Genomic DNA, 12,234 nt, shown 5'->3' with positions numbered 1-12,234 from the left:
GAGGGTAAAATGAATACTGCAAAATACAGGGAAATCCTGAGGAAAACCTGATGTAGTCTGCAAGAGAACTGCAACTTTGGAGAAAATTTGTTTTCCAGCAAGACAATGACCCCAAACATAAAGCCAAATCTACACAGGAGTGGCTTAAAAACAACAAAGTCAATGTCCTAGAGTGGCCAAGTCAGAGTCTAGACCTCAATCCAATTGAGAATTTGTAGCTGAAATTGAAAAGGCCTGTTCACTCACAATCCCCATGCAATCTGACAGAGCTTGAGCAGTTTTGTAAAGAAGAATGGGGAAAAATTGCAGTATCCAGAGGTGCAAAGCTGAAAGAGACCTATCCACACAGACTCAAGGCTGTAATTGCTGCCAAAGGTACATCTACTAAATACTGACTTGAAAGGGGTGAATATTTATAAAATCAATTATTTTGGGTTTAATAATTGTGATAAATTTAGACAATTTGTAGAAAATTGTTTTCACTTTGACAGGAAAGAGTCTTTTCTGTTGATCAGAATCAAAAAAGCCAAATTAAATCCACTGTGATTCAATGGTGTAAAACAATAAAACATGAAAACTTCCAAAGGGGGTGAATAGTTTTTATAGGTACTGTGTATGTATATAACATATATAGCCATTTAATGTATATAGAAACGTTTCTCTGAACCAGAGTGTAAAGCACAGTGGTCCACACAACACACATAACACATGATAACTTATGAAGGTAAGGATAAAATCTCCAGATGAATCACACATAAATAACAAACTGAAGTGCATAAATCAACTACTGTAAGGCATGGAACAGATTAACCAGTGACACTTTGACTACGATATGGCAGGGAGCTCAGAAGCCTCATGGCCTGGGGGATAAAACTGTTTCCCATCCTGACCATTCTTGTTTTTATGCATCAGAGTCTCCTGCCTGATGGTAGAAAGCCAAAGAGGATGCTGCATGGATGGGTGGGATCCTTACTAACACTGGAGCCCTGCGTATGCAATGCTCCTGATAAATGTCCCCGATGAATGCTAGGGAGACTCCTATGAACCTCTCAGCTGTCCTCACAGTCCTTTGTAGGGACTTCTGCTCTGATACTCAGCCTCTCCCATACCAGATGGAGGCGCAACTTGTCAGGGCGCTACCAGTGCTCCGGTAAAATGCGGTTAAAATTGGGGAGTCTTGCTTGCCTCAATCTCCTTAGGAAGTGGAGGTACTGTTGGGCCTTCTTGTTCAGGGAGGTAATATAAAAGGACCAGGTGAGGACATCCGTGATGTGAACTCCCAGGAATGTGATGCACTTAACTCTCTCTGTGGAGACGCCATGTATTCGCAGAGGGGGATGGTATTCATTATCCAACTGTATTTGAAGGAACATGATTTCTTTTTATATTTTGCTTGCCTTCAAAAGTACGGGTTTACATTGATAGGTGTCAATGTTTCAAGCCATTGGACTCTGAAAGGGAAGTTTAGGAACAGAGTGCCTGGGTGTTTGCACACTAATATCTTTGACAGATGTAGGAAAAACTGATAAGAATGTTAAATGAACAATATTGAAGGTTGGTCTTTATTAATAGTGGCAGTGAATACAAAGGCATCATTGTATATCACTGCTTCGCTTGAGATTAGGCAAATTTATTCTACTGTGTATGTAAGAAATCTAGCTATATTGAATGCAACACTATTCATTGTCCCACGTGATTTTACTCTTCATGCTTTCTATCTAATCCATGATATTCTTACCAGGAAATTAAATTAATATTATCACCATTAATTCTAGACTTCACACTAGAGGGAGGATCAATATCTTGTCAAGAATGAAAAGGAGAATCAGTCAGGGTCTTGGACTATATATGTGTTTTTTTTTTGCATGACGGTTTGTTTTTTGCTCACTACTTTGATGCGTTGTGTATGTTTTGCACTTTGGCCCCTGAGGAAAGCTGTTTTGTATTCACACATGGTTGAATGACAAACTTGGATTTGATTTGATTTTGATTATTAGAAAGCTACCATTTGGGTCTCCTTTGGGCAAAGTAGGTGTTTAAACTTGTAAGGGATTTTGCTTGAATAGATTGATAAAAGATCAATAAGCACACAAATTTAAAATGACTGACGTTAGAAGTAGGACAGATGGAATGGGAAAAACAATGTGATGAAGAAACATCAAGGCAGAAACATGTCCTCTATTATTGGTATTGGCTAAATACACAATATAGGTATTTACACTTTGAACCCTACTACTTAAATTTTCTTCCATTCTTAAATAACGACATCAATTACTACATTATTTGCATTCATTTCATAAAATAAAAGGACACGAATTTTTATGTGAAATACTGCCTAAAAGAGCAGTGGAGGAGGCAGAGTCAAGAATAACTATGGAAGGAAATCAAGTGGAAATTTGAGAAGGAAAAGTAGCAGAGGAATGGAGAAAGGTAGGTAAGACCAGCTGGGAAACCCATCCAATAGGCTGGTACAAACACAATGAACCCATTGCCTCCTCCTGCACTGCATTGTCCTGTTATATGGTCAAGTAAGCTAAGACCGTGTTAACAAATGTAATTGGAATTTACAGCGACATGACACCCCCAAAGTTGAAATTTTGTCATCAACACACTCATGGTTTGAATTTATATCAATTGGATGTAACTGGAAACTATATAAAACATTCAATTTATTGAACAAATAGTACATCGTACAATCATTGCTAACTCTTAAATGCTGTACACTTAAAATATAGTTTAATGAGACACATAAGATTCTGTAGCTGCCGGAAATCCCAAGCAAAACATAGAATATACTGGAGGAATTCAGCAAGTCAGGGAGCATCTATGGAGGGAAGTCAATGGCCCAAGATGTAGTCAGTTTAGCGAGCCAGTTCAGATTATTTTATAATCTAATGCACAGAATGGGTAGGAAACCTCTTCCACCAGTCATACCTCCGTTGAGATTGCAGGAGCACTGCAACGTTAATGGATCAGAATCATGGGCATTGTGGGCGTTAATTACCAATGTTTGGAGATACAGTCGTCCCTCCTTATCCGCGGGGGATTGGTTCCGGGACCACCCCCCTCCCCCCCCCCCCCCCTCGGATACCAAAAATCGCGGACGCCCAATTGGTGGACTTTAGGACCTAGTGGAGCTCCGGACCTTTTTTAAAAATATTTTTTATTCTCTTTTTTTAAAAAAAAAATACAGCACATCCACAAAAACCACGGCCATAACAAAATCAAATTAAATATTGAGCAGCAAAAGGGAGAATAATATAAAGGCAAAAGTAAACATACACAGCAGAGGTGCACCGCACCAAAAAAACCTCAGTCCTCACCCTGTAAGAAAGTCCAATACAGGGCCCCATATCCTTTCAAAGATGTCCCCTCTGTCTTCATTACATAGTCTCAGTCTCTCCAAATGTAAATTATTTGCCAATGTGATGATAAAACATCAAGGCAGAAACATGTCCTCTGTTATAGGTATTGGCTAAATATACAATACCTATACGGACCTTATTTAACCTGTCTCAGTGCAGTGGACTTTAGGACCTGGTGGAGCTCCAGACCTTATTTAACCTGCCTCAGTGCAGTGGACTTTCGGAGTCAGCTGATGTCCGGACCTTATTTAACCTGTTTCAGTGTGGTGGACTTTAGGACCCCGTGGAGCTCCGGACCCGCCGCCCACAATTTTTCTGTTCCAGAAAACGATCACGATTGAAAATAAAATGGAAATAATAAAGCTATCAGAAAGAGGTGAAACGCCATCAGTCATTGGAAAAGTGTTAGACTACAGTCAGTCAACGACTGGAACAACTTTAAAGGATAAAGTGAGAATAATGGAGCATGTGAAGGCCCTGCCCCGATGAGCAATGCAGTGGTTTAATTATTGAAATACATACATTTCTTAAGTGTTTTATATGCATAGAAAGGTAAAATATATACTATATACTGACAAATGTTTGACTAACTGACACTAAATAATACCAGATGTACCTGTTCTGTCTTAGAGAACTTACGTTTTCTTTTGATTCCCGATCCACGGTAACCTATGCACACCCTCCCGTATACTTTAAATAATCTCTAGATTACTTATGCCTAATACAGTACAATGTAAATGCTATGTAAATAGTTGTTATACTGTATTGTTTAGGAATAATGACAAGAAAATAAGTCTGTACATGCTCAAACAACAAGTACTGGAGAGAGAACTTCTGGGTTTTCCCGATCCGCGGTTGGTTGAATCCATGCATGCAGAACCCGCAGATAAGGAGGGCCGACTGTACTTCCCTATCTAAGTCAATTACTTACCTTGTGTACCATAAATCCTGCAGTAAATCCATCATTGGACTTACAACAAAGAGATGAGATTCATTCCATGCCTTAGCTTTGGAGTAGGTTTTGTGCCAAGGAACTGGTGCACGAATTATTCTACGAGGGAAAGGTTGAGGCACAGAAGAAATAAAAAGTCTCATCCTTTCAGAAGAATCCTTCAGTATGTAGTTAACTAGAAAAAAATGCAGAGTAATACTGAATTAACCGTGAGTTTGCAGTGATTTTAAATATACACATGAAACTAAGCTTTGTTTACAGCCTCTTAAAGTAGTTTGGGCACTAAGAAAGTAAATTCCCATCAAGTACAAAAGGGAAAAAAGGAAGCCATGTTCAGAAATGAAAAAAAAAACATGCTTAAAGCATTCAGCAGGGCAGGCAGTACCTACACACAGAGAAAGAGTAAACATTCATCAGTCACATTCAAAAATCATTTTCTAAAGAACAACAAATTTCACCACAGTGATAATAAATCTGATTCTGATTAATTAAAAATTGAATACTGCAGAATCTGGAAGCCTGAAATTAAAACATAAAGTACTGGGGATAGAAAGCAACTCAGGCAGCACCCGTGCAGAAAGTACCTCTTTCTTCCTACCTTTACCTGATTATTTCTCGTCTTGGCCAGTCCCTTCTCATTCAGACCCATGGCTCCTCTGATAGCCACCACCACTTTGCCAGTTTCCAGATTTTGCAGCTATGCAACCTGTGCATTCTTGCAATGGATATTTAGTCCTCCTACATCTCCGTCCCACACCAGGAAAGGCTGAGAAAGCTTATCTTTCTTGAACGAAAGGACCAACCAGTTCCTAGCACCACCCCCCAAACCCAATCCCCATCCCCATCCCTTATCACTCCTATTTGCTCAGGTAAATCAATTCTGTCATTGAACAACATCTTTGGTTCCATTCACTTGATCCAAACCAAAAGTATAGCAATGGGGACTTGCTTGAGCTCAAGTCTCTTCATCAGGTACTGGGACAGTCTTGTTTGCAGTCAGCCTCCTGCCTCAGCTGTTTTTTGGTAAACTTATGTTTGTTCTGGTGATGCTTCCTGCATTCATATGGAGCTCAAATATTTTATTATTCTTCCTGCCATTTCCACTCGGGTCTCTTGTACCTCAGTACCCTTTTCTCTCTCATTCAGGGTCAACAGCTCTCATTCGAACAACAACACACAAAATGCTGGTGGAACACAGCAGCCTAGGCAGCATCTATAGGAGAAGTACTGTCGACTTTTCGGGCCGAGACCCTTTGTCAGGACACAGCTCTCATTCGATTCTTCTTGCTATTAATCTACAATAAAGGGTGATCTTTCTTAAATATATCCAGTTGATATACTTTTTTTTGGATTGTGGTGAGAAACCAGGGTATCTGGAAGAAACCCACACAGAACAAGAGAGTTAAAACAAATTATGTACAGACATATTCAAGATTAGGATTGAACCCAAATCCTTGGAGGTGCGTAACAAAACACTAACCGCTACAACAGCATACCATCCTCACCTTCCAACTAAGCTTGGTGCAGCCTTTAAGGTACACTATCGAGTTCAAGAATTTTGAATAAATTCTTGAACTGTGCCCGTGTTGGAGTTGGCTGTAATAAGAGCATCCATTTGGAGCAATAGCTCAGTTTTTCCACAGACGTGATTGATCTACTGAGCATTTCTAGCACTCTCTCATATTTCACTGCAGATTTTGTTCTGCTGGACCACCCACGTTCATCTTCAATTTACACTCCTCCAATCAGCTTTCATTTCCTTCTCTTGGACAGCACTACAAGAAACTTCTTCACTTGGGCAGCTTTGGTCTGCACCCTATCACAGGTATTCCTGGTGTTTTCTCCACCCTTCCTCAAATCTGAGATTTAAAATTTCTGTTTCCTCACTTTTCCAACTTTAATAGAATAATTCATCTGGAACATTGGCCGTTTCTCCCTCAGAAGATGCTGCCTGATCGGCTGAGTTTCATTTCAAACATCTGTTCTCTGACTGAAACAATCTCATTGTATTCTATGGTCGGAAAATTACTGTGAAATTGTTACAATGTTTGTGAAACTATAACTCTAGCTTTTGCTGCGAAGGTTCAGTTTTTCCAATATTGCAGGCAAATTTCTGAAATGTTGTAACTTAATGTAGCTTTTAATCTAGTGAAGAATATTTAAGGAATGTAGAAATTATCTTAAGATCTTCAGCGGATCCCATTCATGTTTCAGAGATAATTATATTTGCTACACTAGGAGCAATTTTCTTTATATTTGGAAATTGTTTAAAAATGGACTGCCTATTCCTTAAAAACATAAAGACCAATTTTAACTCGCAAAAACCAGGCCAGGATACAGTCAAAAAATAACTGGAATTCCAGTGTGTCAGTTTTCTTCCAGCATGGCTCCAAGTCTGAGCAATAGATCTGCAGGGAGCAAGTGGGATCTTACTTTCAATATGTGTAACTGATTCTATGGCATCACCTTAACACAATTAGCAACATAAAACTGAGTCCTGAGTGAGATATTTTCAAGTCAGCCAAATCCTATTGGGAACTGGATTACAGGACAGATGATGCCCAAACGCAAAAACAAAGTTTACTTCCTTTGTGAGCCAAGCAGAAATGTTCCTCCAATCCTATCAAGGAAGTTTTCATGTCCTTTTGTTTGATTTCCCATCCACTTCCTGATCACAATCACCTAATCCCTTTGTTGTCCTATTACAGACTCTGGTGCTTCCCCCCCCCCCCCCCCCCCGGGACTCTAAACTATTGCGATTACACACTGCCGTGTGCTCCCACTCCATGGTAGGCTATCAGTGTGGTTGGCCATCTGTAGCAGATGACTGAAATTAGTCTCTGCCATTCAGGTCATTTAATCTTCTATGTTTCCAGCCTTTCTCAAATGCTACCGTTTTCCCACCGTGTTATTATCACAGGCAGAGTTGCTAAACCATTAAGAAAAGCAACAAATAGCCTTTCTGAGAAAGGGAATCCCAGCAATGGAGATCCATGGAAGGAGTAATGAAGAGTCCGTCCTTGCATCTTCTTATCCATCGTTCATTCGTTTAAGCTTTGGGTCTTACCAATGGCTTTCCTGAGGCTGCTGTCATAGTCATTCTGAACCTCCTCAAGCAATTCCAGGCGCAGGGGCTGCAAATCAGGAACACTTTTCAGCTCCTTTGGCAAAAGTTGTTCTATTCGATTTATCTGTTCAGGCTTTTGTGGTTCAATCATATAAGGCTGGATGCCACGATCAATATAGTGAAGATACCGCTGTGGAAATACAGAAGAAATTGATTAAGAGTTTTGCCTACACTCATATCAGTGCATTTAGTTTTACTCCCTTACTTATACATTGTCATACGATTTTTAAGTGAAGATTTTACTTCTTATTACATCCAAATTATAAATGGACCTTTTAATTAATTCAAATTTGGAGTTACACTGTCAGCATTTATTTTCAGTACAATGAAACTGACTATAAACTTGCAGAAATTGAGAATTTGCTGTAAGTGATATCATACTGCTCCACACGCCCAACTACCCGTGCCCCAGGGTGATTCTGTATGCATTACATCCAGTGGACATACAACCCTCACTGTAACCCTTACCAACAAGGATCCCTTATCCGGATGCATTGGAGAGCTATTACAAGCGGTATCCTCCATTAGGAATCTGATTTGCATAAACAATACTAACAACTAGAATTAAGCACATCAGGTTAAACAAACAGGTGCAAGAGTATAAATGGGTACAGAATGTGGTCCAGGAAATTGGATTTTGTCTGTATAATTCTATATCAAATCAAGTGCAGGAGGTGAAGTAGAAAGGAGGAAAAGTAAGATAAGATTCCAAGAAAAAAAAGAAGGAATTAATTTGTTTATTTTTATATTTTTAAAACCTCCAATGATAATTAAAACCTATTAAAGTGAGCACATTATCTGTAGAACTTTATTTTCAATATGAGAGCCTGTTTAACAGTAATCAAGATTCTTCTCACTCACCATTATGAATTGATTTCCACTGAAATTCTGTTAAGGAAATTTCTTGAGCACCTATCATCCAAGAAACTAAACTTCACACCCATTTCCAGAAGTTTGTTGGGCACCTTTCATCCAAGGTACTAAACTTCACACCCAGTCCAGATATTTTAGAAGATATTGATGAAACATTCAGTGTATTCCGGTGGAGCACGACAACCTAGACAGCTGTTTCCTAATTTTGACTGTGCATGCATGATCACTCTCAGTTCCTATCCAATTTGTGCTTTACAATATCGAAGGGTTTAAAGTCATTCCTGCAGCCCATTGTTTTTAGACTATGGATAAAATATGAACAAGTTAATGTTTCAACTGAGCTTAACTGATCTGACTGAACGATGGGGTATTTTTTCTAAGGCTTTTTCTGAACTGATTTCCTGATTCCACAACCTAGACTCAACTTTCAAGGACTCTACAACTCATGTTCTCTGTATCATTTACAGAATAAACTATATATTTTTAAATTGCACAATTTATCGCCTTTTGCACACTGGTTGTTTGGCAGTCTTTATTTATGTATTGCTTTTCATAAATTCCACTGTATTTCTTTATTTTCCTGTAAATTCCTGCAACAAAATGGATCTCAGGGTTGTATATGGTGACACATATGTAGCTTGACAATAAATTTACTTTGACACCCATCTCTGCAGTTGTGTCAAAATTCTTGTTCCATTACAAACACAGTAAGATATTATAAATCTCTTTTTAAAATGTAGTGAGTAAAGAATAACCTCATAATCTCTGTCTGTAGGCTCCCCTTCTTGCTGAAGGATCTCATTCTCTTGCTCAAGAATTAAATTAATTTGTTCCTCTGGGGTCATTGGTCGACTTTCAAGAAATTCATGATTTTTTTGAGGTACAGAACCACGGTCTCTGGGCCGATTTGTCGTAACTCTAAAATGAACCACAGTTTCATGATTACGTCATATAGAATTACACAACAGTTACAGCACAGGGGACCATTTGGCCTTTCCTACCCACACCAGCTCTCTAACAAAACTAGTCCTTTCTCCATGGCCTTGTAAACATTTTTCATCCACGCTTATCCCAATTCTGTCTTGAAGACTACAACCAAACATGTCTCTGCCATACACAGGAAATTCAGTCCAGATACCAACCACACACTGTATTAAAAGAAACTTCCAATTCTCGTCTTCCAACTTTTCAGACTCAACACTGAATTTAACCATTTTATATACTCAGCCAAGCCAACCTTATGTCTCATATTTCCAGCATTCAGTTTTTCCTTAATCTTTCTCTTCATCCAGTACTTTAAACTTTTAAACATTTCCTACAGACACAACTTCTGTGGTTTACCAGCCTTATCACCCTCTTTCAACAGGGACCACCACTGATTGTGGCATTTAGCTTCTCCCGACTGCCCGCCTACACAAACCTTTTGTCTCTTCTACTCCTCCCCACTTATTACGAAACTTACTTATTTTAATGAGTTCAGTTCTGTTGAAAGATCATTGACCTGAAATATTAGTGCTATTTATCTTTCCACAGATGCATCCTGCCTCAGTATTTTCAGTTTTACTTCCAATTTCCAGCATCCACAGAAATTAAAATTCCTCATAAATAACAGCCCAATGATTTGTGACAGCACGACAGTTAACTGTGCATTCCAATTAAAGATTCTTGAATTCTTTATTTGTATCACCTAGAATACACAGAGTAAAATGACTAAAATTCCATTTTCAGGATCCTACAGGGACTAACAAATGAAGGATATATTCTAAATTCCAAAACTAAATTGATATTTGATTATTTTAGTTTGGGGACTTAAAATATAAAAGGTAAATCTGAATCAATTTAATCAACAGCTTTCGCTGGAAATCATGTTAGACTGGACCTCCGGTCCAATTCAGCATCTGTTATTTTAACAACAATTAGGCTGAATAGTACAAGGAAAAAAAGTCTTTTCTAGAAGCTTGTTTCTAGCACTTAACAGTGTAAATTTTAATAATGAAAGTAAAAGATTTTGAATAAAACAATACAAACTCATTAAAATTAGACTCATTCTTCAGTAGCGTTTTAACTTCTTAACGAATATATAATTGTACCTGCCCTTAGCCTATTACTCAGCAGAATATGTTTAGATAAGTCAGTTTTTGCACTCCAAAAGGAAACTAAAAAAACAAGGTACTTCAATCTCAGGCTTGCAATGCAATGTGTTCTCCCTTTCTCTCCTTTTTCAGCTATAATCATAAATCATTTGTATATCTCAAAGCAATGACAATTGACAAACTATCATATAGAAAGAAAAAAATGTACAAATTACCCGTTGTCAATAGACTTGCTTCTGTCTGAAAGTTTGCGCCTCTTTAGGGTAGGTGGAGATGCTTTGAGAGCTGAACAAATCAGTTAAGGTTCATCTATCACTCTTCATTCTTTTAATTGAGATTATTTATTAGTCAAAGTTTGTAAACCACACAAAATAATAAAGTTTTTTGCTTGATTTTGCTTAGTAATGTTCCTGTAGTTCAATGTACCTTTGACAATTCTATTTTCACAATCAAAGATTTCATAATTTAGTAATCAATTCAAAAATACCTAACAAGATCTTGTCCCTTTACAAATTTTACTGACACCAAATTAACACCCAGTGATCTTGACCCACTGCCGAGATAGCATAAGCTGTTGTGCCTATACTATATGAGCCCTGAGATCCAACATGGAAAGGAATATTTGCAAAATATTCTTACTGTAACAAATACTCCAAAGGAGCTGTCACTTACTGCAAGAGATGTACTAGAAAGGAAAGTACATTTTATTCACTACGTTGAGAATATTTTCAAAGTAAAGAACGGAAGCTGGATGGAGGGCTTTAGGGAATGATATTCAGAGAACAGCGTTAAGGCAGCTAAGGAGCTAGGTGAGAGAGCAAGAACCTATTCAGATAATCTTGGAGACAAAAACTGCAGATGCTGGGAGCTGGAGATCCCATCAGGTTCTTGCCCATTTAACCTGGTATTTCCTCCTCCTTCTCTAACTAGCACCTGAATAATCAAATGCAGCTTTTCAGGACATCTACACGACAGTTGAAACAAGTTACACAACAGTAAGGATATCAACTACTTCCCTGCAGTCTCCAGTTGATTGATATGATAAACCTGGACCACCAACTCGTAAAAAGTATCCAGAATATTTATTTAATGACAAATTAGACTCACTATTGGGGACTCTGCGGTTAATATTCTGTATGTGATCTGTTTACTTTTTATTGTTAGCACAATTTATTCTTTTTTCTGCACATTGGGTGATCAGTCTTTGTTGTGTGTTTTTTTAAATGGGTTTGATCGTATGACCTTGTTCTGTGGCTGTCTGCAAGAAGACGAATCTCAAGGTTGTGTACAATATACATACTTCAATAATAAATGTACTTTGAACTTGGATGCTGAGATACAGTACATTCTAGGTTGTGCTAGGACACATCATCAGTGATGTAACCCAGTATCATTGGGTGTTTGGGTCTTTCAACATCAGACATTCTCGCCCGGGTGACCCAGCCAGGGTCGATCAGGCCCTAGCTTGTGTCCCAGCAGATTGGTCCATGGTTCACACCTCGTGATCCATAGCCTTCTGGAGCCTCGCTCACCAGCCTCTGTGGCAGTCCTGGTGACTCTCTTCTTTGTAGCCCCTGTAACGCCAAGGAGAGAGTGGGTTCTGCACAGTGAGCAGCCAGGGAAACCTCTACACCCACCTTTATAGGCTCACATCGTGTCCTCCAGCCCCATCTCTAACACTGATCTAACCAGCTCTTGGTACTAGGCCTTCTTACGTTCAAACACTTCCTCAATCAGTTCTACAGCGACTATCTGCTTTGAGGTTTCTGATAGAATGACCATGGCAGGCCTCAGGAACAATTAGGCTATGAAGTTAGGGGAACT

General features: G+C 38.8%; 1 protein-coding gene across 1 annotated transcript in view; it reads right to left on the bottom strand.

Moving 5' to 3' along the window:
* The window catches only part of dnah3 (dynein axonemal heavy chain 3), a 155,838-nt gene that overhangs the window by 126,497 nt on the left and 17,107 nt on the right, over window positions 1-12,234 (bottom strand). The window contains exons 3-6 of the mRNA XM_073060476.1: window positions 10,626-10,695; window positions 9,073-9,235; window positions 7,385-7,574; window positions 4,297-4,492 (exon numbers count right to left, since the gene is read on the bottom strand). Of these exons, the coding sequence (XP_072916577.1) occupies window positions 4,297-4,492; window positions 7,385-7,574; window positions 9,073-9,235; window positions 10,626-10,695 (619 nt within the window). The remainder of the gene's footprint in view (window positions 1-4,296; window positions 4,493-7,384; window positions 7,575-9,072; window positions 9,236-10,625; window positions 10,696-12,234) is intronic.

This window comes from Hemitrygon akajei, chromosome 11, assembly GCF_048418815.1.
Source record: "Hemitrygon akajei chromosome 11, sHemAka1.3, whole genome shotgun sequence".
Taxonomy (NCBI): Eukaryota; Metazoa; Chordata; class Chondrichthyes; order Myliobatiformes; family Dasyatidae; genus Hemitrygon; species Hemitrygon akajei.
This window is presented reverse-complemented; position numbering and strand designations above follow the sequence as displayed.